This window comes from Rhincodon typus, chromosome 15 (assembly GCF_021869965.1).
Source record: "Rhincodon typus isolate 14 chromosome 15, sRhiTyp1.1, whole genome shotgun sequence".
Classification (NCBI taxonomy): Eukaryota; Metazoa; Chordata; class Chondrichthyes; order Orectolobiformes; family Rhincodontidae; genus Rhincodon; species Rhincodon typus.
Window position 1 is genome coordinate 28,855,370 of NC_063346.1, and position 26,953 is coordinate 28,882,322.

The 26,953-nt window shown below is 38.8% G+C and overlaps 1 protein-coding gene and 1 long non-coding RNA gene across 6 annotated transcripts in view; one reads left to right on the forward strand and one right to left on the reverse strand.

Moving 5' to 3' along the window:
- On the forward strand, nucleotides 1-25,370 carry LOC109912431 (carbonic anhydrase 5B, mitochondrial-like). Of its 5 annotated transcripts, none has more exons than XM_020511857.2 (8): nucleotides 1-110; nucleotides 1,614-1,788; nucleotides 2,105-2,293; nucleotides 10,962-11,080; nucleotides 11,729-11,824; nucleotides 12,823-12,885; nucleotides 19,507-19,662; nucleotides 24,781-25,370. In XM_020511857.2, exons 2-8 carry the CDS (start codon nucleotides 1,671-1,673, stop codon nucleotides 24,922-24,924), a joined length of 885 nt encoding a protein of 294 aa, XP_020367446.1. In that variant the 5' UTR covers nucleotides 1-110; nucleotides 1,614-1,670; the 3' UTR covers nucleotides 24,925-25,370. The 5 variants fall into 5 exon arrangements, with proteins under 5 accessions (XP_020367446.1, XP_048461668.1, XP_048461667.1 ...); XM_048605711.1 differs by lacking the exon at nucleotides 1-110 and adding an exon at nucleotides 879-977; XM_048605710.1 differs by lacking the exon at nucleotides 1-110 and adding an exon at nucleotides 1,019-1,034.
- The window catches only part of LOC125484970, a 37,750-nt gene continuing 13,087 nt past the window's right edge, over nucleotides 2,291-26,953 (reverse strand). The window contains exon 4 of the long non-coding RNA XR_007263757.1: nucleotides 2,291-5,778. This is a non-coding gene — a long non-coding RNA (uncharacterized LOC125484970). The remainder of the gene's footprint in view (nucleotides 5,779-26,953) is intronic.

The following is a 26,953-nucleotide window of genomic DNA, read 5'->3' on the forward strand; positions in this document are numbered from 1 at the left end:
GTACTTCTTCCGTGAGTCTGCTATCCTATGGTGTTGATGCCAGCGCAGCCAGGAAGTCAGTCTTTTTGGCGTCCCTGTAGTCGCGTACTGGGATAATCTTCTCAGTGTCCGTAAGTGGTCAGTCCGAGATGTTTTTAATCCATGAATCTGTGTTGTTCATGTCATTGATGTGGGTGATTTTGGACTTTTTTTCTTGAAGGGCTATTCTTTTCTTTGTTCTGGTCTTTTGTTGTTGTATACTGATGACTCGGCATCACCCTACCATACATCAAGGACATTTCAGAGATGACCACAAGACTACTCAGATCCCTAGGTATTACAGTAGTCCACGAACCGACAACCACCCTACGTCAACTACTGACGAATGTAAAGGATCCCATACCCAAAACCAGAAAAACTGGCGCGTGGCCCCTTTAAATTTTCACAGTCTTTTTAGTCGTGGGTGTGGCCTCTATTTGAGGCGTGAATCTTGCAATGGAAAAGTACCGAAAAACTCAGATAACAAGGTGTAGAGCTGGATGAACACAGGCAGGCTGAAGAAGGGTCTAGGCCCGAAACGTCAGCCTTCCTGCTCGGCCTGCTGTGTTCATCCAGCTCTCCACCTTGTTATCTCAGATTCTCCAGCATCTGCAGTTCGTACTATCACCGAAAAACTGAGTTAATTCAACAACCTCCTCTTCCACCCAATCGTAACAGGTCTCTCACCCTCTCTGCCAATCCTGGTCTTACAAAACTCTCACCTGCCCACCCCCGCTACAAGTCTCTCACTCATTATCGCCGCTGTCACAAGTCTCGCTCTATTCCTCTACTGTCACCCTGCCGCTCGATTCCTAATCCTGCTGTCGCGGGTACTTCAATAAGTCCCCTCCAATAAATCCCTGACAAGACCAGGCTCAAGCAATTTTAAAACACGGAAATGGGTCATAAAGGGAAACGGTTTAGGAAGCGCTGTTCAAAACGTTCTGAAATTATGAAAGGTGCAGTATAAAAGTCTAAGATTGAGGGGACACAAATTCAAAGCTTTCAAGTGCCGGGTAATTATCTGAATAGAAAATGAAGTGAAGGGCTTGGGGGGGGGGGGCAAGCAGTGGAGTTGAACCAGTAGGTTGTTTTTAGTGGCCCGAAACGTCAGCCTCTCTGCTCCTATGATGCTGTTGGGCCTGCTGTGTTCATCCAGCCCTGCAGCTTGTTGTCTCGCATTCTCCAGCATCTGCACTTCCTACTATCTCTGTTTTTAGTGTTGTCGACTAGCTAAGTCCCTTTTGCAGAATTCCGATAGGAACACGACGGTTTTGTGCTCGAATGTTTCTGTTTTTTTTCCCCCTACCCAACAATACTCCTCTCTTAACGAAGAGTTTTTGTTTCTGATTTCCAGCATCCGCAGTTCTTAGGTTTTTTCATCTCCTGCTGTTTGATTGGCTCTGGTCGTCACTCGTTGACTTTAACGCATGCGCAGTGATACTGTGTTCTTATGAATGGGCGTTTTTTCCGCAACCAAATATTTAGACAGTAGATAAAGATCGAATCGAAGGGTACATTATTTTTTCAATGCATGTATTTATATACGAACTGGTTACAGCAGTTACAATTTGCCGTTGATTGTTTCGAATCAGATTGTGACACGACAGCGAAGAACCAGAAAACCGCGCCAGCCGTCGTGTAAAATCAACATGGTGTTTTCTTTTAGGGTGATTTTTGCTTTTACGAAACGTTTCCCCGTAAGGTATCATTGGATCCCGGTGAGGAATTGCAACTTTGTTTCCTGCACTCAAAATATCAATACAGCAAGTAAGTGATCACCAGAACTTTCTTCGATTATTTTAATTTGTTGTTAAGCAGACTGTCCTTTCAAATTTATAATGGGTGAACATTTTTAGGATACATTTTCATTTGCCAGTTAGTTTCTAAGTCTTAATTGGTTAGTTTTAAGCTATGCCCAAAACATTTTTTAAAAAGTCTTTTGAAAATTTCACACTGCTTTTGCGGTATCATCTGTGAAAACGACATGAATTTTTGTTATGTGATACGTTCATTCAAGAATGTTTCTGCTGAGAAATGTTGTTGTTAATTATTCGTTTAACTTTCTGCCTGCCTTCGTTCCCAGAGTGGCAGAATCCTGTGACTGTTTCAAGTGGCACCCGGCAGTCTCCTATTGACATAAACACTGCCGATTGTGTGTATGATCCACAACTCAAACCTTTAAAGATCTCGTATGACCCAAATAATTGTCTTCGACTAAGGAACAACGGCTATTATTTCCAGGTGGAATTTGAAGACTCCAGAGATAGCTCGGGTATGGAAAACTGTTCTGATGAAGGGTCACAGGAGCCCCAACGTTAACTCTGATTTCTTACCATAGATGTTGCCAGACATGCTGAGCTTTTCCAGCAACTTCTGTTTTTGTTTCTGAATTACAGCATCAGCAGTTCTATTGGTTTTTTATGAAAAATTGTTGATTTTCTTAAAGTTTGAATGTTTTTAAAAAAATGAATTCAAAACCCTATAAGCCTCCAGGCATGGTTAGAAAGAGCAGTTATGGCAGCAATTCTTGTTTACTGAGTTTGAGATAAGCTTGCTTAAGAAACAGTTCTGCGTGCGGTAGTTTTTAAATATTTAACTGGTGCAATGGACAGTAATTATGCATTCTGTAAACATTTTAATTTCTGATTATGTTTCATAATGACGGCTTCCTCACATGTTCCTATCTGGCTGCATTGATGATGCAATTTGTTATCATAGATCAATTGATAATACAGTTTAATGTTTAATATGAACAGATGCCTGGAGCAAGTTATGTGTAATCATTGACTTCTGAACTAAATTGAAGTAGTTCTTAAAAGTTAGAAAATATAGAATACAGCCAGAATGCAGAATTGAAAATTCTCCGTAATCATTGAATGCTAGAGATGGGCAGGATTTGTAGGAAGTTTGGAAATAGATCATATTTTGGAAGTGTTTCAGGTATATTAAACTTGCTGTTTTCTCTCTTTTTCTCTTCCGTTTAACTAACCCCATTTTTTTTTTGATCATCCATCCTAATATGCCCTTATATTCTCAAAGCTTTTCTGTTAACACTCCTGCAAAGACCTTGGGATGCTTTACTATATTTAAGCCACCTTATAAATGCAAGTTGCTTTTTATATTCATTTTTGATTTTGAGTCATTCCTGCTGATTTCACTTGGTTTATCCTCATTAGTCTTAAACATTGGGAAAGCAAATAATTTGTGGTTTTTAAGCATTAATCCACCAGAACAAAATTATATTTTGTTGCTATAATTTTGATATTACAAGGATTGCTTTGTGTTAGAAAGTTGGTGTTTCTTTCAAAGGTTCTGAGAGAATTGATGTTGAAGTTGCATTAGCTCCATGTATTGTGTTGGTGTAACACATTCTTTGAGTGGAGAATTGTGCAATCTTGCATGGGGTCCCAATAGAGGCAGAGGAGTGAGCTGGATGATGCCAGCGCAATTGTCTCTGAAAGTGTCAGTTAACATCGTGTACATGGCCCAACCATCCAGAGCCTCCTGACCCTGGTACTTAATCCTGAGAATGCAAAAGGGATCAAGGTAGCTCAGGTGTGCACTCAGCTTCTGGATGAACTGAGTTCTGTTTGTCCAGACCTTGTCATTGACCCCATATACAAGACCCTCTCTGCAGTTGCAGCGACCCACAGCCTTAGCCATCCGAGGGAACCTCAGTCTATGCCCTTCAAAACGGCACAGGATCATATCCTCTACGTGCTGCTGCTTCATGTTTTCCACTTCTTCACTTTTGTCTGCCACCCAAGTACTTTCTACCTCCGGCACTAGAGATCCCTAGTGGAGCACCTCTATAAGGCGGTCCTCACTCATTCCATTCGGTTCTGGGGTGGGGAGTTTTGTATGCAGTAGTCCATGCAATAGACTGTTGAATATTTTCATTAGGCGCTAGGTCACATGTACCTTTTTGTGGAGGAAACTGTGTGTTCCATGCTTACATTTTTTAAAAAAATTAACTTATTTTTCTAATCAACCTGTTCAAAGATGTTATAACACACCTCTGGAGCAGGTCACTTGAACTTGGGCCTTCTGAAACAGGGGTAGGGTCACATGTTTTTGTCTAATGTTTTCGTTTGCAGTCCTTGCTTAGTTTCTTAAAGGGAATGCTTTTAATTTTTTTTGTTGCACGTCAGCCCCATGCTCCAAAATTACGGGCATTATGTGGGAAGGGGTGTATGCAGATCAGAGGACCTTCTGGAGAGGCTGCTGTTGGACCTGGCCAAGGTGCCCATCAATAAACAGGTCCAGGCAACAGACCACAGAGAGGCTCATAGTACCCCACTGTCTGTCCCTGTTAGGTGGTTATGTATGTGCTTGCGTGTCTATTGAAAGGAAAAATGCTGAGTCTACTTGCACTATAGAGGTCATTAGAACACAGGTGCTGGGGTGTATCATCACCCCTGTAATGATACTATGTTATAATTTTGGTAAGTTTCATTTTGTAATCCCTTGACCTCATCTTTTTCTTTCAGCCCCACATAGGGCTGCCTAAACCATATTATTAATTTCAACAAATAAAGCCCCCTAAACAATATTTTTCTTTCAATTTGCTAAGTTTCTCCAAATTACAAATTTTGTAATTTCCCCTCAGGGACAGCTAATTCTATTTTGTTTTGTTTAATTTAATTATGACTTTAATTAGATTTTGATTGATGTATAATTTAAAATGGTAGAAGGAAGGACTCATGGCAGCAAATTACCCCAAACACAAGCCACTAATAGTTGAATGCAGAGTTGATTTTGATATATTTCTCAATATGCTGTGCTTGTTCAGGCACTTTTTGTAAATGCTCCAGCCTTTGGTTGAGAAGGTAAAGCTGAATTGTTTTACAGTTCCAACAACATTATTTTTAACTATATAGTCATGTCAGGGGTATCTATATCCCTGATAAAGAAATAGTGCATTGTTGAATGTAGATTTGAATGATGATCTAGTGAACAACATTCCAAACAGGTCATATTTCAGCACTTCTGTAGATTTTTTTTTCTGCATGTTCTATAGTTTACTGGAATTTTAAAAATCTACAACTAATAAGTGACATAATTTTTGATTGCAGTTCACGTTTTCCATTTGCTAACCTTAATGATTGGCCTATGTTGGTATCCATTTAATTATAAATGATTAAACCATTTGTGATTGAATAACATTTTTTTGGTCCCAGATTGATAAACAGATCCATATTATCATGATATGACTGTGTGTCATTAGGGCTGTGTCCTTGAACACTTGACTTTGTGTGTTCTCTAATGAGAATAAAATCTTATAAAACAAATTTTATATTTCCTCACTCCTAATAAAAAGCTGATGAAGATTTACAACATCCTGGTGAACTTGTTTCCATCATTACTCACATGCTATCACGATCAAAATGCATTGGTACCATTTTGGGCCAAGTTGCATTTTTCATTTCAAATATGTATATCTAATCATACTAATACTCATATTTCTTCTGAAAAAGGTTAGCGATAACATGTACGTTTTAAAAGCTGAATATCTTCCCTTTTCCAGGCTTGAAGAAATATTGACCATTATAGTTTTGCCAACCCTTTGGATTTTTCCTGAGATTTCTAGAATGTATTAGAAAAGCCATTTGAACCATTATCAGGGAAGTTGATTTGTCAGCCTGCATCTTCAGCAGTTTGTTTGGTACCATTCCCCTCGTGATTTAATTTTGCAGAGTTCCTCTCACCCTTCTTCCTCCTGATACTACTGTGACTGGAATTTTTCCTTCATATTCTCTGTAGTGAAGAAAGAAGCAAAAATTAGCTTATTTCATTCTCCATTTCTTTATTATCTGCTATTAACAAATTATTGGAAAGGGCTCTGAGAGATAGGATTTATGATCACTTGGATAAGCACAGTTTGATTCGTGATAGTCAGCATGGATTTGTGAGGGGTAGATCATGCCTCACAAACCTTATTGAATTCTTTGAAGAGGTGACCAAATACGTGGATGAAGGTAGAGTAGTGGATGTGGTATACATGGATTTAAGTAAGGCGTTTGATAAGGTTCCCCATGGTAGGCTCATGCAGAAAGTAAGGAGGCATGGGATAGGGGGAAATGTGGCAGATTGGATTCAGAATTGGCTGACCCTTAGAAGACAAAGGGTGGTAGTGGACGGAAAATATTCAACATGGTGCTCAGTTACGAGTGGTATACCACAAGGATCTGTTCTGGGTCCTCTTTGTGATTTTTGTAAATGATTTGGATGTAGGAGTGGAAGGGTGGATTAGTAAATTTGCAGACGGTACGAAGGTGGGTTGTGGATAGTGCGGAGGGCTGTTCTAGGTTCCAAAGGGACATTGATAGGATGCAGAGCTGGGCTGAGAAGTGGCAGATGGATTTTAACCCTGAAAAGTGAGGTGATTCATTTTGGAAGGACAAATTTGAAAGCAGAATACAGGGTTAACGGAAAGATTCTTGGCAGTGTGGAAGAGCAGAGGGATCTTGGGGTTCATGTCCACAGTTCCTTGAAAGCTGCCACCCAGGTGGATAGAGTTGTTAAGAAGGCGTATGGTGTGTTAGCTTTCATTTATAGAGGGATTGAGTTCAAGAGCCGTGAAGTTATGTTCCAGCTATACAAAAGCCTGGTTCGGCCACATCTGGAGTATTGTGTCCAGTTCTGGTCGCCTCATTACAGGAAAGATGTGGAAGCGTTTGAAAAGGTGCAGAGGAAGTTTACCAGGATGTTGCCTGGAATGGAGGGAAGGTCTTACGAGGAGGGGTTGAGGGAGCTAGGGCTTTTCTCTTTAGAATGACGAAGGATGAGAGGTGACTTGATAGAGGTGTACAAAATGGTATAGATAGAGTGGACAGCCAGAGACTTTTTCCTAGGGTGGAGGGAGCTATTACGAGGGGGCATAGTTTTAAGCTGAGTGGAGGTAGATATAGGGGAGACGTCAGAGGTAGGTTCTTTATTCAGAGAGTGGGAGGGGCGTGGAATGCATTTCCAGAGAAGGTAGTGGAGTCGGCCTCATTAGGGGCATTTAAGTGGCTATTAGATAGGCATATGGTTGATAGTATATGGTAGGGGTGGAGGTTAGATAGACCTTAGGTTTAGGGTAACAGTTTGGCACAACATCGTGGGCCAAAGGGCCTGTACTGTGCTGTACTGTTCTATGTTCTAACTCCCTGTTCTCACTCTCTAGATGACTGCACTTTTTCTTTTTCTTTTTAAAAGCTTGTAGGAATCTTTGCTATCTGTTTTCACATTACTAGCTAGTTTCCTCTCGTACTCGGTTTTGAGGAAGGATCACCGGACCCGAAACGTTAATTCTTTTTTTCCTTCACAGATGCTGCCAGACCTGCTGAGTTTTTCCAGCAACTTTGTTTTTGTTCCTCTCATACTCTAATCTCTTCCTCCTCATTAACCTTTTTGTAATTCTGTGCTGTTTTGAAATTCTGCTGAATCATATGACCTGCCATATCTTTGACACAGTTGCATGCTTCTTCCTTAAGTCTGATGCTTTTGCTAATCTCTTTAGTTCACCACAGATAGTGGGTCTTCCCTAGATTGTTTTTTAATGATAGGGGTATACTTACCGGTATTCTGAACTATCCCCTAATTGTTCATCCTGTCTGTATTGTTCTTTCCCGTAGGCTCATATGCCAGTTCACTTCAGGAAGCTTATCTTTCATACCCACAGTTGGTCTAATTTAAGTTCAAAACAGTAGTCTAAGACACAATTTTCTGTCTTTCAAACTGGATGTAACGTGTTACCGTACCGTAAGTCCGAGGTTATTAATTAATCATTTTACATTACACAATACCAAGTTTAATATAACATGCTGTCTGCCTGATTACAAAATGTGCTGCTCTAAGGAACTTCATTTCAGGCATTCTATGACCATCCTGGCTATGGTTGATCTGATTTTCCCAGTTTACATTTAAATTAAAGTCACCCATGATTATTGTACTCTTGTGATAATGCAATGGCAATATTTAGTCTTTTTACTTTGTCCCACATTGTAAGGGGTCCTGTATTGCAGGATACAGGAATCCTTCCAGGGTAATTAAGAGTTTAGTAACGCTGCTGCATTTCTGGAGTCACATATAGACTGGAGAAGTTAAAGATGACAGATTTCTTTTCATAAAGGACCTTAATGATGCAGATGGGTTTTTACAACAATCAACATTGGTTACGTGGTAGCCATTAGGCTAGCTTTTAATTCCAGGTTTTCTTGAATTTAAATTACACCATCTGCCATGCTGAGATTTAAAACCATGTTCCCAGAACGCATGCCTGGGGTTCTGGATTATTAGTCATGTCATGCTGCCTGTACACTGCTGCCTTTCCTTATGAAGATAATTAATGAGTGCATGTTCAGATCAAGGTATTGTAAAATATGACTCAGTGAGTTCCATGGTAACCCACCTTTTCTTCCCTTGCTACATATCTGCTGATAATTTGACTTGCTTTTTGTGCTAGCGTTCTATGTTTTATCTAATGTTACTTCCTGATTTTCCCCCAATTTACTTGTCCACAACAGGTATTTCAGATGGTCCTTGCATATGCTGATATGATGGGTCAGTCTGTGCTGTTTGCCCTGGTACCAATTGTATTATCTTGAAAGACCCTGAAAATGAGAGGCAACGAGATGTGAAAGGTATTCAGCCAGTGACTTTAGAAACAGGAACATCAAAACAATTCTTCCAAGTCAGTGTTAGCAGGAGGGAGATTTGATGCAAGGCCTTACCTAGTCCAGCCGGATCAAAATCACCAAGTACTTCATTACTAATAAAGCTAATTTAAGGATCTTCAGCTCTTTGTAGTGCCTGGGAACATCTGCTCTTGTTAATGGCTGAAGGATTGCAAGTTAGTTGACCCACCAACAGTGCAGTTTATGTTCTTTATTGTGTGTAATATTTACCTTTTTGACAAGTGAACATACATTTCAAACATTGATCAAATAGATATACCAAGAGTGTGGGCTATTTCTTTGGTCCAATAGAACATCCTAAACCATAATGCTGAAATCTAGAATCATGCACTATATCTGGAAAGCCCACAAAATGGAAACCTCATTACTCGCTTCTGCTGTTTCTGATTGCCCATGCAAAAAATAATTAAAGTATGAAGACTGCTGTGAATTTGTCCTTTTATTATGATGTTCCAATATCTCTGTATCCTCCTTCAATGTGTTACTGTTGCCAATTTTATCCTCCTCTTTGTCTAGCTAGACCAGAATTACCAGAATGAAACTGATGCAGGAAAGTAACGTGTTGCCTAACGCCTCTTAAGATTTCAGAAGTTACACAGCCATCACAAGCACTTTAAAATTATCTACGAAGTCAAAAAATATTTTAAACTACCAATAAAATGTCTTTCAAATGTTTTCATTTTTAATGAGAGCATGTTAATATTCCCTTGCATTGTACCAGCAGTGTTTTGTAGGCAGGATGAGAAAGTGATGGTTCTAGTGCTGGTCAACATGAATATATTCTAGGAGGTGCTAACAATGGTTTTCCTATGTTTCAAAATGTTGTTTGTGCCTTATTTGTTTTCCTTTGGGGCAGTGGCTCTGAAATCAAGGCCTGAATGAAAATTGAGAAAGGCAGGCTTCTGGTTGTAAGAAAATACATCTTTGGTGGTGTCTTATTCAAAGTGCCTCCAACCTAAATTCTTCCTCCTGCTCTCTTTCCATCAAGTCAAAGCTTCACATTGAGAATTCCACATTCAAAGTACATTGGTGTACTTGAATTGAGCTGAGTAAAGCAGCAGAAAAATCCTGGCTTAAGCCTCTCCAGAAGTATCTGTTCAAGTAAACACCAATCTTCAGTAGCCACACACAAAATGGCCTCCCCATTGTGATTTCTGCAGGAAGACTTTATTGTTATTGATGTAACAACTAGGTATTTAAGGAAGGCATGCAGCACAAAGAGAAAGGTTAGCTGTATTTTTAAAATCTTGATTTAAATATGAGATAACAGATTTGACGGAACTGGAGGGAAATTGGCATATTTCTAAGAAGATAATTTACGAGCCATTTTTTGTGGCAAATTTGGTTTTTTTTTTTAGGACTGAATCAGCCTCTCTTGCAAATCAATTGAAAATTCCAGGTTTCATTCTCCATTGTTTTTGTAGTGATTGGAACCAGGTGCATCTTATTGACTGAGATCCTTGATTGGGGTTGTTAACCTGGGCCAATCAGGGAGCCCTGGCTGACAGATATAAACAGGGGATTCAGAATCCCCTCACTTCGGGGACTGATTCTGAGCTGGCTGATAGTGTGAATGTGTGAATAAAGGGTGTCTTGGTGATAGGATACTGACCTCTGTGCAGTTTTTTTTTAATTTTTTGAATCTAACATACTGCAATTATGTTTTAAAAAGTGATTTTGTCACATCCACCTATGTTACAAGATTGTGATTGTACTTTACATTTTGAATGAATTGGTAAATTCAGTTGTTTTTCATTTGAAGGTTGACAGAATAGTGAGCAATGAGGGGCTTTCTTGTAGTGCAGTGGCAGTGTCTTTACCTCTGGGCCAAGACACTGGTCCAAGTCCCTCCTGCTCCACAGGTGTGTGTATTCCCATCTCTGAACAGATTAATTAACCTATTTTTCTAATCAATAAAAATAGTGAGCAGTGATGTTGGAGAAAGTAGGAAATATGTATAAGTACTCTTCCTGAATGGTATGTGTATGTTGGAGAGAAGATAAAAGTGACCAACACTGCTACTATGGGAATTAACTTCTGTTATAACTTTTGTTTACCTATGCTCCATGGCCCCAAATACCCATGAACAACTCCAATAAGGGAAATCCAAATACATATATAGGCTGCAAATAAAAAGGTGGCCTGTTAAATATCAAAATGCATTTGATTTTAGCTAAATGTTTGCTTCAAAAATAACTGTGCCAACGCAGTCCATAATAGAAACCAAATCTGGAATTTTCTGTCTCTTTTCTCTGGCAGTTATTAGTGGTGGACCATTGAAGAACCAATACCGATTGAAACAATTTCATTTCCACTGGGGTTCAAAAAGTGAGCAAGGATCAGAGCATACTGTCAACAATCAGGTGTACCCTGCAGAGGTATTGTGATTTTAATTCTACACTTGTTTCTGATTCTAAAATACAATTCAAAATAGCCCATAATGTTTGGAAAAGTTGAACTGATAATTTGAACAAAACAATGATTTTCTCCGCTTAATGTTGCCCAAGATCCAAAAGGCAGCAAAAGCATGGATGCAGACTCCTCCACAGTTGCTATATACTCTCAGTAATCCAGAAAGACCATTGTCACAGGACAAGATTGATCAAAGCTAATGACCAATTGAGACAATCACATTAACTTCTTGAATCCTGGTCCAGAAATTAATTGCTGATGCTAGTGAGCAACATTGTTAATTTTTTTTAATACTTATTATTTGACCATTAACACAAAGGTTTACGATACAGAAGGCTGTCACTCACCCAGTCGTGTTCATGCCAGCTGAAATGAGCTATCTAATATTTCCTCATAGCTAAAATTCTTCATTTTCACCATCTCCCTAAATGTGTACATCACTTAATGTTGACACTAAATTTCTATAACTGTGCAACACAACTGCTTTCAAGGGTTTTACATTTCCTTTATTTTTAAAAAGTGTTAAGTGGTACTTTTAGTTATTGTGAAATATTGAAACACGAGGATTCACAATTAGACCATGATTTAATAGATTTTTGTTCTTGCTATTTTAGCTTCATTTGGTTCATTGGAATCCAGTAAAATGCAACAACAGTGATGTAGCCATTTTGTCTGAAGATGGCCTTGCAGTTGTAGGAATATTTCTAAAGGTAACTTCGAATAATTTAGCACTTATGGATGATTTGGATTATTAATTCTCTCAAATTATGACGGTACATTTTATTTCATTGACACTGAGTGATCACCTCAATCCCGTTCATAAAATTATGACATGCATTGGTTTTCCTGCCCCATAGAATTTATGTGGCCTAGGTACACTCTAGACACAGGCTTTCCTTTGGCTAGCCCAGAACTAGAGGGCATAAGTTTAAGGTGAAGGGGGAAAGATATAAAAAGGACCTGAGGGGCAACTTTTTCAGACAGAGGGTGGGCGTTTATGGAACAAGCTGCCAGAGAAAGTGGTAGAGGTGGGTACAATGAAAGTATTTAAAAGAAATTTTGACAGGTACATGAATAAGAAAGATTTTAGATCGTAGATCAGAGTCCCTACACTGTGGAAATAGGCCCTTCGGCCCAACAAGTCCTCACTGACACTCGGCATCCCACCCAGACCCATTCCCCTATAACCCACCTAATCTACACATTCCTGGTCACTATGGGCCAATTAGCACAGCCAATCCACCTAACCTGCACATCTTTGGACTGTGGGAGGAAACTGGAGCGCCCAAAGGAAACCCACACAGAGAATGTGCAAACTCCACACGGACAGTTGCCCGAGGCTGGAATTCAACCTGGGTCCCTGGTGCTATGAGGCAGTAGTGCTAACCACTGAGCCACCGTGCCGCCTATTATGGGCTAAACGCAGGCAAATGAAACTAGTTTAGGAATCCTGGTCGGTACAGCAAGTTTGACTGTTTTCGTGCTGTATGACTGTGACTCCAGAAGACTGCACAGGCTTCCAGTCTTGCACTGGACAAGATCTCTGTATCAAATGCATTTGCCAGTCTTTTCTTTGGTCTGTTGCTAGGATCCCCAATGTGCAAGGAAGAAGGTTTATTTTATGAATGTAATCTCGACAATAAAGTATAGAGAATATTCAAAAGAATTACGCATAATGTACATTTTTGATTGATCTCTCTCTTAAAAGCTTGGAAAAAAGCACTATCAACTACAGAAACTTATTGATGCATTGCCAGCTGTAAAACATAAGGTAGGTGGATAACTTTTAGCTAGTTCTCCATTTATTTTCACTGTTGGAATTATGCCTCTTCTGTATTATTTGTGTTCTCCTCAGTTTGAAGAAAGGAATAGTGCAGACCAGAATGCTGGATAGAGTTTACTCAAACAATTCAATTCGAATACCTTTGTTACTTAAGAATCAGAGTCTAACTTGTGTTTTAGTTAAAGTGAAAAATTAATATTTACACCAAATATTAACGGCTTCGTTCCATGGTTTAGATTTTGTGTTCACTAAGATGAGGATATCAGTGCAAGAGAACAGTCCATTTTTGATAACTAGAGTGGAACTCCTTTATGACATGGATGTTGGGGTCCAAAAAATGAGGCTGCATTAATAAGAACAAGTTTTATGTTCTCCAATTTTAAACCGGCAAAATGAAGATTTACCTCTGTTGCTATCCATGAAACCCTCAAGTTATGAGCAAATTTGCAATAGATTGAACCCGTCGTAATGGACTTGCTCTCAATTTTTACTGTCCAGCACTCCCAAATCAAGTATATCCAATTTAGCCTTCTGTAGTGTCTCAACAAGATTACCTAATCACAGCCTCACCTGATTAAGTCTCTTTCTTTTTATTTTGAAATTTTCCATTTCTCATACCAATTGCAGTTGTCGGGCTTGTTAAAGCCCAACAATTGCTGCATAGTTCGTGTTGTCTCTTCACTTTGACATCCTAAAGGGTGCTCAGCAGCAGTATATGTTGCATGCCATTACCCACTGTATTCTAGTAATGAGAGCTTACATACTTACTTGTAAACTTCAGTTTAAGGGCCTGAAAAATATGTAGATTTGACTGCATGCCGTGACAGAAATGCCTGAACAGTGCCATGGAGTTTGAAGGGCATTTAAATTACTGTTGCAATGATGACCCTTCTAGAATTCTTCTATGATTCCTTGTAGCCTGATTTGTTAAGAACTGCTCTGCATTTTTAATTGATTTAATGTCTTACCCCAACTTCTCACAGCTACATTCTATCTACTAATTTTTCCCAGTTTTCCAAAGACTGTTTTATACTACTGAAATAACCTGGCTCTCTATGTCTGTCTCTCCCAGGTTATGAAGAAAAGAAAGATTATCAGGAAAAGCATAAAACATCATTGTATTTGCAGTTTTGGTATTTGGTTAGGATCAATCCTGATGTTCCTCTCCACCTGCACAGGATGAGACTATCCTACCTGGCTACATATATATTTGTGAAAATTGTAATTCCCAAAGGAGGCTGTCACCATTATATCTGACTCATTCTTAAATATTGACATGATATTTGCTTCGAGTTGTATCTCAACGCATTCCGCAGCTCCACAACTGACTGAATAGAAACTGACTCCTGGTGTCAGTCTAATACACTTGATGTTTATTCTTGAATCAATGGACCCTATCCCCACTTCCCAGTGGCCCTGCTGCATCTGAACACTAATCTGTTGAGAACATCGGCTAACCCATCCTAAAATTATGCACTTCATGTGCATTGTGATTTATTTGTCGAGGACAGAAGCCATTAACATTTAATTAAGGCTTAACTGTGTGCCGCTTCTTGCACAGCATGGTGGCCCATTGGATCCAGGGTAAACTGACAAGTTGGATCCAAAATTGGCTTAGTGTCAGAGACAAAGGATGGCAGTAGAAGACTGTGATTGGAGCCTACTGTGCAGTGGTGTACCACAGGGATCAGTGCTGGATCCCTTTATTGTTTGTGATGCTCATTAATGATGTAGATGAGAATGTGGTGGGGATGATAAGTTTGCAAATGACAAAAATTGGCCAGGTAGTTGACAGTGAGGAGAAAAAGAGTTATATTACAGGAGGATATCAATGGATCAGTTAGATGGGCACATTAGTGACAGGTGGAATTTAACTCTGATAAATGTGAGGTAATGCAGTTTGAAAGAAGGAATAAGACAGAGGGCGTACTCAATCAATGGCAAGACACGAGGAAGCTCAGACAAACAGAGGATCTTGGGTGCCTATCTTTCTCAATTGTGGCATAGATTGTAAGAGCAAGGAGCTCATGTGGAGCTGTAAAGATTTTTGGTTAGGCAACATCTGGTGTACGGTGTGCAGCTCTGGTCACCACACTATAGAAAGGATGTGATTGCACTGGAGAATTTCAACTATGAAGAGAGGCTGGATAAGCTCTAGTTAATTTCTTTGGAGTAGAGGTTAAGGGGGTCCTGCTAAAGGTGTTTCAGATATGATGGGAATGGACAGGGTGAATAGGAAGGAGCTGTTCCCCTTAGTTGAAGGGTCAATAACAAGAGGACATAATTTTCAAGTGAAAGGCAGGAAGTTTAGAGGAGACTTAAGGAAAAACCATTTCACCCAGAGGGTGATAGGAGTCTGGAATTCACTGTCTGGGAGGGTAGTTGAGGCTGGAAAGCTTAAAACCTTTTAAAAAGTACTTGAATGAGCACTTGAAGTATCAAAAGCATTCAAGGCTATGAGCCTAGTGTAAGAAAGCAGGATTAGTGCAGGTAGAATATTTTTGGCAGTTTAGACTCCATGGGCCGAAGGGCCTCCTCCATACTGTATGATTCTATGATGGGTGAATGGGAAAAACTGTGGCAGATGGAATTCAATGTAAGCAAGTGGAAGGTTATCCATTTTTGAACCAAAAAAGGGTAGATCAGAATACTTTCTACATGATATGAAGTTAAATGGAGTGGATGTCCAAAGCGATGTGGGCATTCAGGTGTATAAATCTTTAAATGCCACAAACAGGTGCAGAAAATAATCAAGAGGCTAATGAAGGACTGAAGAATAAGGATGCAGAAATTATGCTGCAGCAATACAAAACCTTGATTAGACTCAACTTGAAGCATTGAGCAGATCTGGGCACCACACCTTCGGAAGGATATATCGGCCTTGGAGGGAATACAATGTGGGTTTACCCGAATTTATTTTAATGCTCATTTATAGGATGAGGGCATCACTGGCTAGGCTAGCATTTATTGCCCATCCCTAATTACCCAGAGGGCAGCTAAAAGTCAACCACAATGGTGTGGGTCTGGAGTCACATATAGGCTAGACAAGGTAAGGATGGCAGTTTCCTTCCCTAAAGGACATTAGTGAACCGACAATCAGCAATGGATTCATGGCCATCATTAGTCTCTTTAATTCCAGATTTTTTTTTTATTGAATTCAAAATCAATATAATCGAACAAATTCCACAATCTGCCCCGGCAGGATTCGAACCCAGGTCTCCAGACCATTACCTGGATCTCTGGATTAACAGTCCAGCAATAATACCACTAGACCATTACCTCCCCAGTGATACCTGGACTTCAGGGGTTAAGTCAGGAGGAGAGATTCTACAAATTAAGGCTGTTTTCTCTAGAATGTAGAACGTTAAGGGGTGGTCTGATCGAAGCCTTCAAGATATTAACAGGAAAAGGCAGGGTAGATAAACTATTTCCACTGGTTGGAGATTCTAGAACTAGGAGCAGAGATCATTTGGGAGACATTTTAGGAAACATGGCTATGCACAAAGCGTGATAGAGGTATGGAACTCTTCCACAAACAGCAGTTGATGCTATATCAGTTGTCATTTTTAAATCTGAGATAGATACTTGTTGGTAAAGCAAAGATATTAAGGGATATAGGCCAAAAGCAGGCATATGGAGTTAGGAGGCTACAGATCAGCCAGGATTTCATTAAATCGCAAAACTGGCTTGAGGGGCTGAATAGCCTGCTTCTGTTCCTTTGTGAAAAAAATGGGGGGAGTCAGGAGTTTAATAATTTTTTTTAAGTGCAAGGGAATTCTAATAAAGCCATTTTAAAAAAAAGCCGGTGGTAATTGTTGGTTTTCCAATTAAAGACTCAATGCTTGATTATACTTAAAAACACAACTTTGAGCAATTAGAAAAGAAACAAAGATTTCTGTTGTCAAAGAACGTCTTGGTGAATATTGACTATATACAGTACAGTGTGGACAAGTGACAGAGGGAACACCTTTCCGCTGGCAGATGTGTTAGCATTCAAGCTGACTGCTTCACATTGTTGGATGTGGATTGATTCGGGGAAGTACACTGCAGCACACTCCTGACTTGCTCCTTGCTGATAGTGGAAAGACTTCAGGGAATCAGGAGCAGAGCCATTCGCAGAAAAACACTTAGCCTCTAAATTCTCCATTATCCTGACACTAATATGGCTGCTGTACTTAAGTTTATAGTAATGGACAATGCCGCAAGACGTCAACGATAAGAGAGTTTAGCAAATTTCAAGAAGGAGTGATTACACTCCTCCTCTTGGAGATGATCATGACCTGGCACTTATGTGTAGCACACATATTGCTTGCCATGTGTCAATAAAAATTACAAATTGTCCACGGCATGCTGCATGTGGTTATGGACGCTTTGATCATTTGAGGAATCGTGAATGAAGTAGAAACTTCAACGAACAACCCCACTTCTGTGATTATGAAGTCAGTGATGCATCTGAAAATATTCGGGTTTTGGATCATGCCCCGAGAAAATCTGCTGTAATGTTTTGAAAATGAAATAACTGGCCTCTAACAACATAGCCATCTTCTTTTCTGAAGGCTATAACTTGAGCCATTGAATAAATTTCCATATGCTTCCCCCACTGATTTCAGTTTTCCAGAGCACTTTGCTGCCTTAATTTCAAGACCAGTCAGTCACTTTCTCACCTGTGCTCTGGAATTCTGAATCTTTGTCCATATCTGAACAGAGGCTGTAATGTAGTTTGTCAAGGCAGAACCCAAACTGACTTTTGGTCAATAGGTGCTGTTTGAGAACATTATTGATGACACCTTGCATCACTTTGGCAATTGAGAGCAGATTATTGGGAAAGAATTTTTGCTAACTTTTGTGGACAGGACATTCCTGGGCAGCTTTCTGCATTGTCAGTTAATTATCATTATTGTAGATGTACTGGAACACCTTTGCTCGAGACACAACTAGTTCTTTGTCCAGTGAATTCAGCCATTTATTGTTTAATGATTATCGTAAATTTTGTTTCAAGGTTCCTTAAGACTTCCTCTTCCAGCTTACATTACGGTCATAAGAGTGGTGCATAATGTCGAGATGCATCTGTCAGAGGCTGTTGAAAAAGGAGGGAAGTTTTACAGGATTTACCTTATTCAGAGCATTACAGTATTCCAGAGGGAGTGCTTCATCTGAAAATTGCTCATGACAGAATTTAAAAGAATTAATCAAGTAATGAAAGGACAATCTGGAGGAAGTGACATGAAGAAATGACTTAGCCACCCCCACCCCTTTTTTGTGCCAAATGTTACATTAAATCCTTTTTAAATAAAATTAGCATGTGAAGAAAAAATTACACGTTAGTGAAATTAGTAAAACGCTTGTACACACATAATAAGTTGACTAGATTCTTTTCTAAGATGGAAAGGTTTGTGGAACTGGCTGTGGAACCTGCAATCATCTACTTCTGGCATCCAGATTTTATTTGTTCCACCAGTAGTGGCCATGCGTTAGGCTTCTTGGGCTGTGAACTCTGGAATTCACTCCCTAAACCTCTCTATCTTTCTGCTTCTTCTTCCTCCTCTCTAACACTCCTTTAAACCCAGCATTTTGACTAAGCTTTCAATCATCTGAAATCCTCGTATCGCATTGTCTAGTTCTGCTCTCTAACATTTTTTTTTATTCATTCTTGGGATGTGGAACTTGCTGGCTTCTAGAATCGCTGCATTCCATATGCTGTAGGTAGACCTACAATATCATTAAGAACAGAGTTCCAAGATTTTAACACATCAAAATTGAAGGAATGTTAATACATTTCCAAGTCAGGATGGTGAATGCCTTGGAGGGGAACTTACGTATGAAGATAGTGTTCCATGTATCTGTTCCCTTGACCTTCGAGATGTAACGGTTATGGGTTTCAAAGGTGCTCTCCAAAGAGCCTTGGTGAATTCTGCAGTTTCTATGTTATGATCATACACACTGCTGTACTGATCATTGATATTGGAGGATGTGAGTGTTGATAGATGTGATGCCAGTCAAGTGGACTACTTTGACCTGGATGTTGTCAAGCTTCTTGTGTTCTTGAAGGTGCAGTCATGCAAGCAAGTGAGAAATATTCCACTACACTTCTGACTTATGCCTTTAGATGGTGGACAGGCTTTAGGGAGTCAGGAGGTGAGTACCTTCCTAGCGTCCTACCTAGACGAGGCCACAGTACTTACGAGGCTGCTCCAGTTCAATTTCTGAATTCTCCTGTAAATCCCCTTTATACTGAAAGGCCCTATGTAAATACAAATTTCGTTGATGATCATTATTCCAAAGAAACATTACCTGCAGTATAATGAAATATATGTTCTGTTTCCATGTAATGGCTACAGTTTTAATGAGGATATGATTGCAATATCATGCAAGTGCATTGTGTTTCAAGAGTTGTAACACTCATGGTCTATTCCACCCAATTACAGGGAAAAGAAACCGAAAACAAAACAAAAATATATATATCCCTAAAATTGCTCATCACTTATCTGCAGAAGCATCAGTGACAAACAAATAATTCAATTGTCAAATCTCACAAATAATCAAGAAATCTTAAGATGAAAACCTGTATCATTCATTACCTGAACTGTAGTTCATTGTGTATACCTGCAGGGTTCAGCAATTGATTTCCTTAACTTTGATCCTGCCTGCATGATTCCATCTTGTTCGGATTACTGGACATACCCTGGCTCTCTGACCTCTCCACCTTTAACTGAATGTGTCACTTGGGTCATTATGAAAGACCCCATCGAAATTAGTCCAGAACAGGTAACATTTTCAACTACTTAGTTACAACGTACATACATTCCCAAGATGTTGCAAACATCTGCTAAGGTCACAGTACAGTGATGTTTGCAATTTTATTCCATGCATTATAGAAAAAGCATTGAAGTCTTAGTGATATAAACTGCTTGGCACTTGCATGTAGTTCAAACTGGCATGCGAGGAACAATCTCTGTGCTCGATGTGTCTCAAGGATTCGAAGATGTTAGCCTTTAGACTTTGTGAATATTGAGGCTGGGCTGCCAGAGGCAGATTTCCTCACAGATGTATGCAAAATTAGGCTGCCTGCTCTCTGATCAGTTCAGGAGGGGAAGGGTGGCAATTCTGACTGACAATGACAATTGGAAGTATGTGTAATTCTTCCCAGCAACTCAAGAATTTTTTTTATAAAACATTACATATCCTTTTTACAGTTGTGGCTGGTGACTTGGCCAGATCAAGTTGTTAGATCCTGAGATGGCTTTCTATACGTACAGCAAGGTAGTTTCATGTTTCCTTGAACATGTATTAGGCCCTTTATCAGCATGTGCATAATTTGGGCTGTGTCCTTACTAATGTCACTGAACTGTTTTTGTTCCAATTCCCATATACTTATTTTACATTCTTCCTCATTATTTTCCATTTCTATTTGCAATTTTCCAATCTTTTCCAAATGTTGTTTTACATCATGATCGTTAATTAGCCCCTTTTCATTCTATAATGATTTAAAATATAGATTTAAAATTATCCATCCTGGACTTGGCTCCTCAATATACTGCTCTGGAAGACCATGACTAATGCACTCTAGAAACTCATTCCTCGTAGCTTTGGTCCTCAATTGTTTTACCCAGTCTGTATACAGATTGAAGGCACCCATGAATACGGTGGTGCCCATGCTATATGCTTCTCTCATCTCCCAATTAACACCATGCCCTACCTCTACTACGTGGTATTCTGTGAATATCTTCAAACAATGTCTGCTGTCGCTTAGCTCTAATCAGCAGATCCACAAATTTTTCTTCCCATCCAAAATCTACTTTACTGATGTACTGAGATCATCACTTAGTAGAAGTGCAACTCCACCTCTTTTTCCATTTTGTGTATCCTTCCTAAATGTCAAAAATACTTTATATTCAGTTTCCAGTTGTGGTCACCCTGCAATCCTGTTTCTATAATGGTAATTAGATCATAATCATCTGCCTCTATTTATGCCTTCAGATCATTCTCTTGTGAATGCTGCATACATTCAGGTAGACTGCCTTTGCCTTTGCCTTTTTGACATCATTCCACATTCGAAGCATACTCAATGTTCAGCTTCACTTATCTTCTAGTCTTCTCAACAGCTTTTCTAATTCTTGTTATCAACTTTACTTTCTTCCAATTTGGGTTACCCTACAGATAATCTTCAATCTGACAGACTAGTTTGAACACACTGCAACAGCATTATCAAATCTCCCTGGAGGAATATCAGTCTTAGTCCTGTCAAGATATAAACCATCCAGTTTTAACAAGTCCCACCTGCTCCAGAAGAGGTCCCAATTCCTCAGAAATCAGATGACCTCTCTCACCTACACCAGTTTTCTCATATTTAATGGATCAATCCTCCAAGTTCTTTTGCTCATGTGACACTGGGAGTAATTACTACACTTGGAAGGAAATTAAAAAGCAAGAACCAAGTTCCCTGAAATCTGCTTTCAGTATCTCATCCCTTTGATAGCCTTCAAGTAAGCATAAAGTGCCTGCTAAGAAATGAAGCCAAAAACCACAAAATGCATCCGGTTTAGATGCATGGAAGTGTCCATGTTGCTTCATTCAAAGGGATCTGGCAGAAGTAAATCGTAGGTGCCCCAAAACTCTGAAGTGAAGGTCTGAAGTAGTGTATAAGTGGATCTGAGACCAGACATGATGTGGAAGAGCTCATGATGTATCGATGCTGACTTGCATAGAGAAAGGGTGTAGGAGAATGTCTGTGTCCTTGACACATGCTGTGATGTTCTGATAAAGACCTGGGGAGGGGAACATGGCAAGTTGCTGCCATTAGGTAACCACTCAGACATTCATTGTGAGTTTTCACCATCTAGTTCCTCTGCGAAAGAGAAGAAACTCGAAAGTCACATATCAATGAGGCATGTTTTGCTAATGAGATGCAAATAGATGGAAATAAAAAATAACTGTTTACTGGGATTTTTTTTCTCAAAAGTCTAAATGCTATTTTCGCACTATTTTTCCAACTTTCTCACCATTACCCATGTTACTGAAGGGAGTGGAAGATTCTGCCCTAACATTGTTTTCCTAAATTGGCTTTGTATTTTGGCTCTTCCAGAGATATTGGACTGTTAGTCAGTGACAGTCTAGCCCCTTAATAGCATCTATTTTCAGTTGTATGTTCATAACAGCAGACAACTTGCAACATAGTTGCTGCATTGCAAGACTCCCAAAGCTTATTGCTGACTCCTCACCTTTGCAACTCATTAATGTTCTGTCATCAGTTTTTGCTTTTAGCCATGATGGTTACAGAACATTACATAATATTCAGACAAATATGATTTTCCACCTCCCTCTATAGAACATACAGTATAACATTTGGAACAGGAGTTGAAATAACTCCAGAGAGGCTGGTATCCCATCATCAAGTTGCCCTTTATTTGCACGTGAACAGCTCGTAACAATAGTACTGCCTCATTACAGAGTCAGACACCAAAGTGTCAGTATCTCTGACGCTCACCCTTTTTATATGTCAGGCAGGGCTCCCTGATTGGACCAGATTAACAGCCCCAATCACGGAACTCATATTCCATGATGTCTAGCTGGCTAACCTTGTTACAGTCAGTCCAGGGTATGTTCTTGTCACATTATGATATCAGCATGAAGGTTGTCTATTGCCTATTTCGCATCATTAGGATCACTCAACATAAAATTTGTGTTTCTGAATTTGATTTTTAGGAAAAAAATGAAATTGAATCGGACAAACATCTAACATAACTGGAAACCCAATTTCATCAATAAAATTTTGGGAACCTTAAATTTTAAAAAAAGAAGTCTCTAACTTTTAACTGTAAGAATCATTAAACTCCCCCAAGCATTGTACCCTAGCATGATTTCCAAAGGACTCACTTATTCTGATCTTCACTGAGGTGCTTAAGTGGAAAATTAATGGCTGCTTAATCATCACTTCCTGCCTAGCCTTAAGGTTGAGGGCAGTGAGAGGAGTTGGTTTGCAGGGAAAGTCCAATATACCAGTCATACAGCACAGAAACAGACTCTTCGGTTCAACTCAATCACACCAGACATCTCAATCTGACCTAGTCAGATTTGCCAGCATTTGACCCATATCCCTCTACACCCTTGCTATTCACATACAAATCCAGATACCTTCTAAATGTTGTAATTGTACCTCTCTCCACAACATCCTCTAGCAGCTGAATTCCATATGTACAGTCCTTTTTTGTTTAAATTTGTCAAAATCTGACCAAACCTCACGAGCAGTCAACAAATCACCTTTTTGCCATCTTTGGATAAGATTTAATAATCTGTCTAAACTTTCACCCATGTTAGAATCACCAGGTGCCAGTTCCAAAAATAAGTCTGCTTCTTATTCATTTTTTGTGAGGTAATCAAAGTACTACAGCTATACCTCATTTGCTTTTTGTTAAAGTAGTAACCCAGGTCCATATGGCTACTTCATTCTTCAAGATTCACATTCAAAAAAAAAAATGGGCTGGGTAATCAAACACTGGAACTTTACATTTTGCCTGCACCATTCTTTACGGCCAAAGTTATACACCAGAAGACAAGTGTTTTTGAAGAGTCCAAGTTGACACTTTTTCATGGACTGGTGAACTGAAATAAAGCTCTCATTAAATGCTCAGCCCTATAATAACACCCAATTTGCCCTCAATTAATAAATCCATCATTCTATAAGGTCTCAGGCATGCCTTCATACCTTAATAGTTGATAACAATCTTAGGGACATAATTTCCTACTGTCTCCTGATTAATTTTTGATATGTCAGTTGCTTTGTAAGATCACTCCTCTATAACAGCTTGTCTGTATCAACCTGCCAGCTTTTTACATCTTTACTGATATAGTGGCATCTGTAATTTCTCTGTCCGGTGAGTATGTAATGTTACTCCCTAGTAATTTAATATCATCCCAAGTGTCCCAAATGGTAAATCCATGTATTCTTCAAACCTTTTAATATCCTTTAATTACAAGAACCACTGGTGACTCTACAATAACTTTTGATGCCAAAACAAATCTAAAGTTCAAAACGACCATATGAACTGATGCACATAGGCTAGTTACATACCAAACCGTGGCTAGGTTTTCAAGCAAAAGGCCTTTACCTTGAACTATTTCACATTTGTTAGCCTAAGTTTACGTTATCTTAAATCATAAAACAGCAATGAAACCATAACCATTACTTTTGACCTGGACTATATGTCTATAAGTGCTTTACAACTAACCTCAATTTAATAAAATATAATTTAATTCATTGTTTGGGGCTTCAGTAGTAAAGGGCTCTCTTTTCCCCCATAGGGCACCACCTCTTCGCCTCACTCTTTCTTAAACCACTCCCCCAAACTCTGGCTGAAGGACTGCTTGCATCTCCACTGATTGTGTGCGAGAGATGCAGCAGGGAACTCTTCCACAAGTTAAACTTTACTGCTGGCAATTAATTACCAAATACCACTGTGGAGTATCTGACTCGATTGTGAATACATGTAGTATTGCTTAATCTCTGCAGACTGATTAACCTCTTTACAAAAGCTTATTAGGTTGGCTAATTCTGTAAATAGTTCATGGAAGACAACAGGCATCGTCTTCCATTAGAAAAAAATAATCAGTTAGTTTGAGTGGAAGCAAACTTCCATGAACTACCAAAGCTGGTATAGCATGTGTTTTAAACCTGGATTGGTGGCACCATCTTGCACCACATACCAGCACTCTACCAAATTGTGCTAACTGACCCCCTAAAAATTTATTAACATTTAAATAAAGTCTTTCAACTTTTTTTTTTGCAGTTCCATAATTGTGTACGTAATCAAGACTTAAGCAATGATTTTTTAACAAGTGATTCCATGGTTGCTGCGGTACTTCTATAATTTATTTTTTGATTTGCAGTTGGCTGCGTTTCGCAGTTTGTTTTACACATCCATTGGGGAAAAGCAAAAGAATATGGTGGACAACTATCGACCAGTCCAGCCTTTACTGAAAAGAACTGTATATTCAACCATTTCACCTTTCCAGAACAGCGTTTCTCAATAGAATAATACATCTGATTCCAAGCACTGTTCAAGAGAAAATACTGAGGAGCCTTACATAATTTTTAATATGCTAATTACTTCACTTTCAAGTCTGAGGGACCTGGGAAAAAAAAATCACTTAATTCTTTTTAACATTTACATGCAGAAACAGGAGCTTCAAAAATTCTTTCAAAAACACAGATGGTTCGATAAATATGGTGCTCTTTTATTATCCAGTGTAGTTAGAATTTGTGCAGTTGTTAAAGTATTTCTTATCATGTAGCATAGTTAAATTTATATACAGTTAATAGGTGCTTTTCAGCATTTAGTTATCATAAACAGTGTATGTTTATGTATGGACCACTAAATTAAGTCTGGTTATTTTCTTTTCATTAAAATGTGATAAACAATATATGTTCTAGAACACTTAATCAGTAATTATTGTAATAAATGTTTACATCTAGGATACTTAATGGTGGCATGTATGTAAATATATTATGGTTCTTACTGACTGTTGAATAATGCCTTGTTAAAAAATGAGACCAAAATAGAGTAAAATAATTGGTAGTTAAAATAATAAATTCAGAGAGGTTTCATAGTGAGGTATGGCACTACAAACTGCTACGCAATGAGGTTACAGCCTGCACAGTAATAATCTATTCAAATTGCTCTTGCATGATCTTTTTGCATATTGCAACAAGTGCCTGATCTCACAGCAATTATAGAAGGATAACTGAAATCACTGCCGAGAACAGTGTTTTGTCTTAAACTAGATGTCATTTATGGCATAATCAGAATGAGGTACGAGTTACCTCAATAGGACAGATATGGTTACTAAGACTATTGGAAAATGCAGGATAACTTTGAGATCCTAAGAAATTCTCCCTTTCTCCACTCAAGTTCAGATCACATTATTAAATTGAGTGGAAGTTAATGCAGACTTCAACATTAACCCTTTGGAGAAGGAGACTTATACAACAGAAGTTATCTCACCTCCATCTCAGACAGGAGAATCATCTTAATGCTACAGTAAATGTATCCTTTCGCTCACAGATGGAATACTACATAGCAATAGGAATTTTCATCTTAAACATGACATGATATGACTAGAATGTTTAAATGATTGCTTATCAAAATGTTATTTCCATAATTTTTTGTTTTGATTTTGCATTTAAAATAACACTACCTGTTCCCATCATCTCCGTAGGGAGTCCATACCGTATCATTACCCATCCCCTGGCATTATGAAATACTTATTGACTTAACACACAGGAAGAGAATTAAAGTTAGCAAAGGGAATGTACTTCGAAAATGTGTTAAAAGGAACACATTGATATCAAACACACTGCTTTGTAAAGAGAAACAATAGATTTGGACCTGTATTTTCATGATTACAAGAAGGAATGTCATCCATTTCATTCTCTTTGATCTCCAAATGGAATTTATTTAGGTACAAGAACATAACCTGAAATAAACAAAACAATTCTGAAAATTTGACGCAAGAATTTGTTCAGATTTCTGGTTAAACCCATTCATCAGAATAGCAAACCCAATCCAGAATCTGAAAATTTTCCTTGGAAAATGTTTATCGCCCTGTTATGTATTTATGCTGATATCAGACCTTCTACAAGTTTTTTTTTAAATACATATCTATCGAGTGTATTTGAAAAAGCAATACAATGGCCAATAACAGAAATACATAAAACACTTTTACTGTTGTTTTTAAAACTGCAAAGCTGGTGGGTTTTACATTCTCATTCACATGAAATAAACAAAAGGCCAACGTTAACAACATGCAGTGGAGCAACGTGGAGATTTTGCAGAGTAAAGTTGTCTCAGTTTTCATTAATTTAAATTAATATATAAAGTCAGACACAATGGATCTTTATTTTCTGATAACTGCTGCTGACAAGCATTTTTCCAAATTGGGGGAATCTAGTTAGATGGCTGACTAGCAAAATCAACCCTGAAACAAAGTAAGGGAATACGAGTTAACAAGGTGTAGAGCTGGATGAACACAGCAGGCCAGGCAGCATCAGAGGAGCAGGAAA

What these genes read in the sequence shown, in the direction of transcription:
- LOC109912431 (XM_020511857.2), top strand. Translation starts at nt 1,671, where the DNA reads ATGGTGTTTTCTTTTAGGGTGATTTTTGCTTTTACGAAACGTTTCCCC. An exon ending in AGACTCCAGAGATAGCTCGG is followed by an intron (nt 2,294 to 10,961) that starts GTATGGAAAACT and finishes TTTCTCTGGCAG; the next exon opens with TTATTAGTGGTGGACCATTG. An exon ending in TCGAAATTAGTCCAGAACAG is followed by an intron (nt 19,663 to 24,780) that starts GTAACATTTTCA and finishes TTTGATTTGCAG; the next exon opens with TTGGCTGCGTTTCGCAGTTT.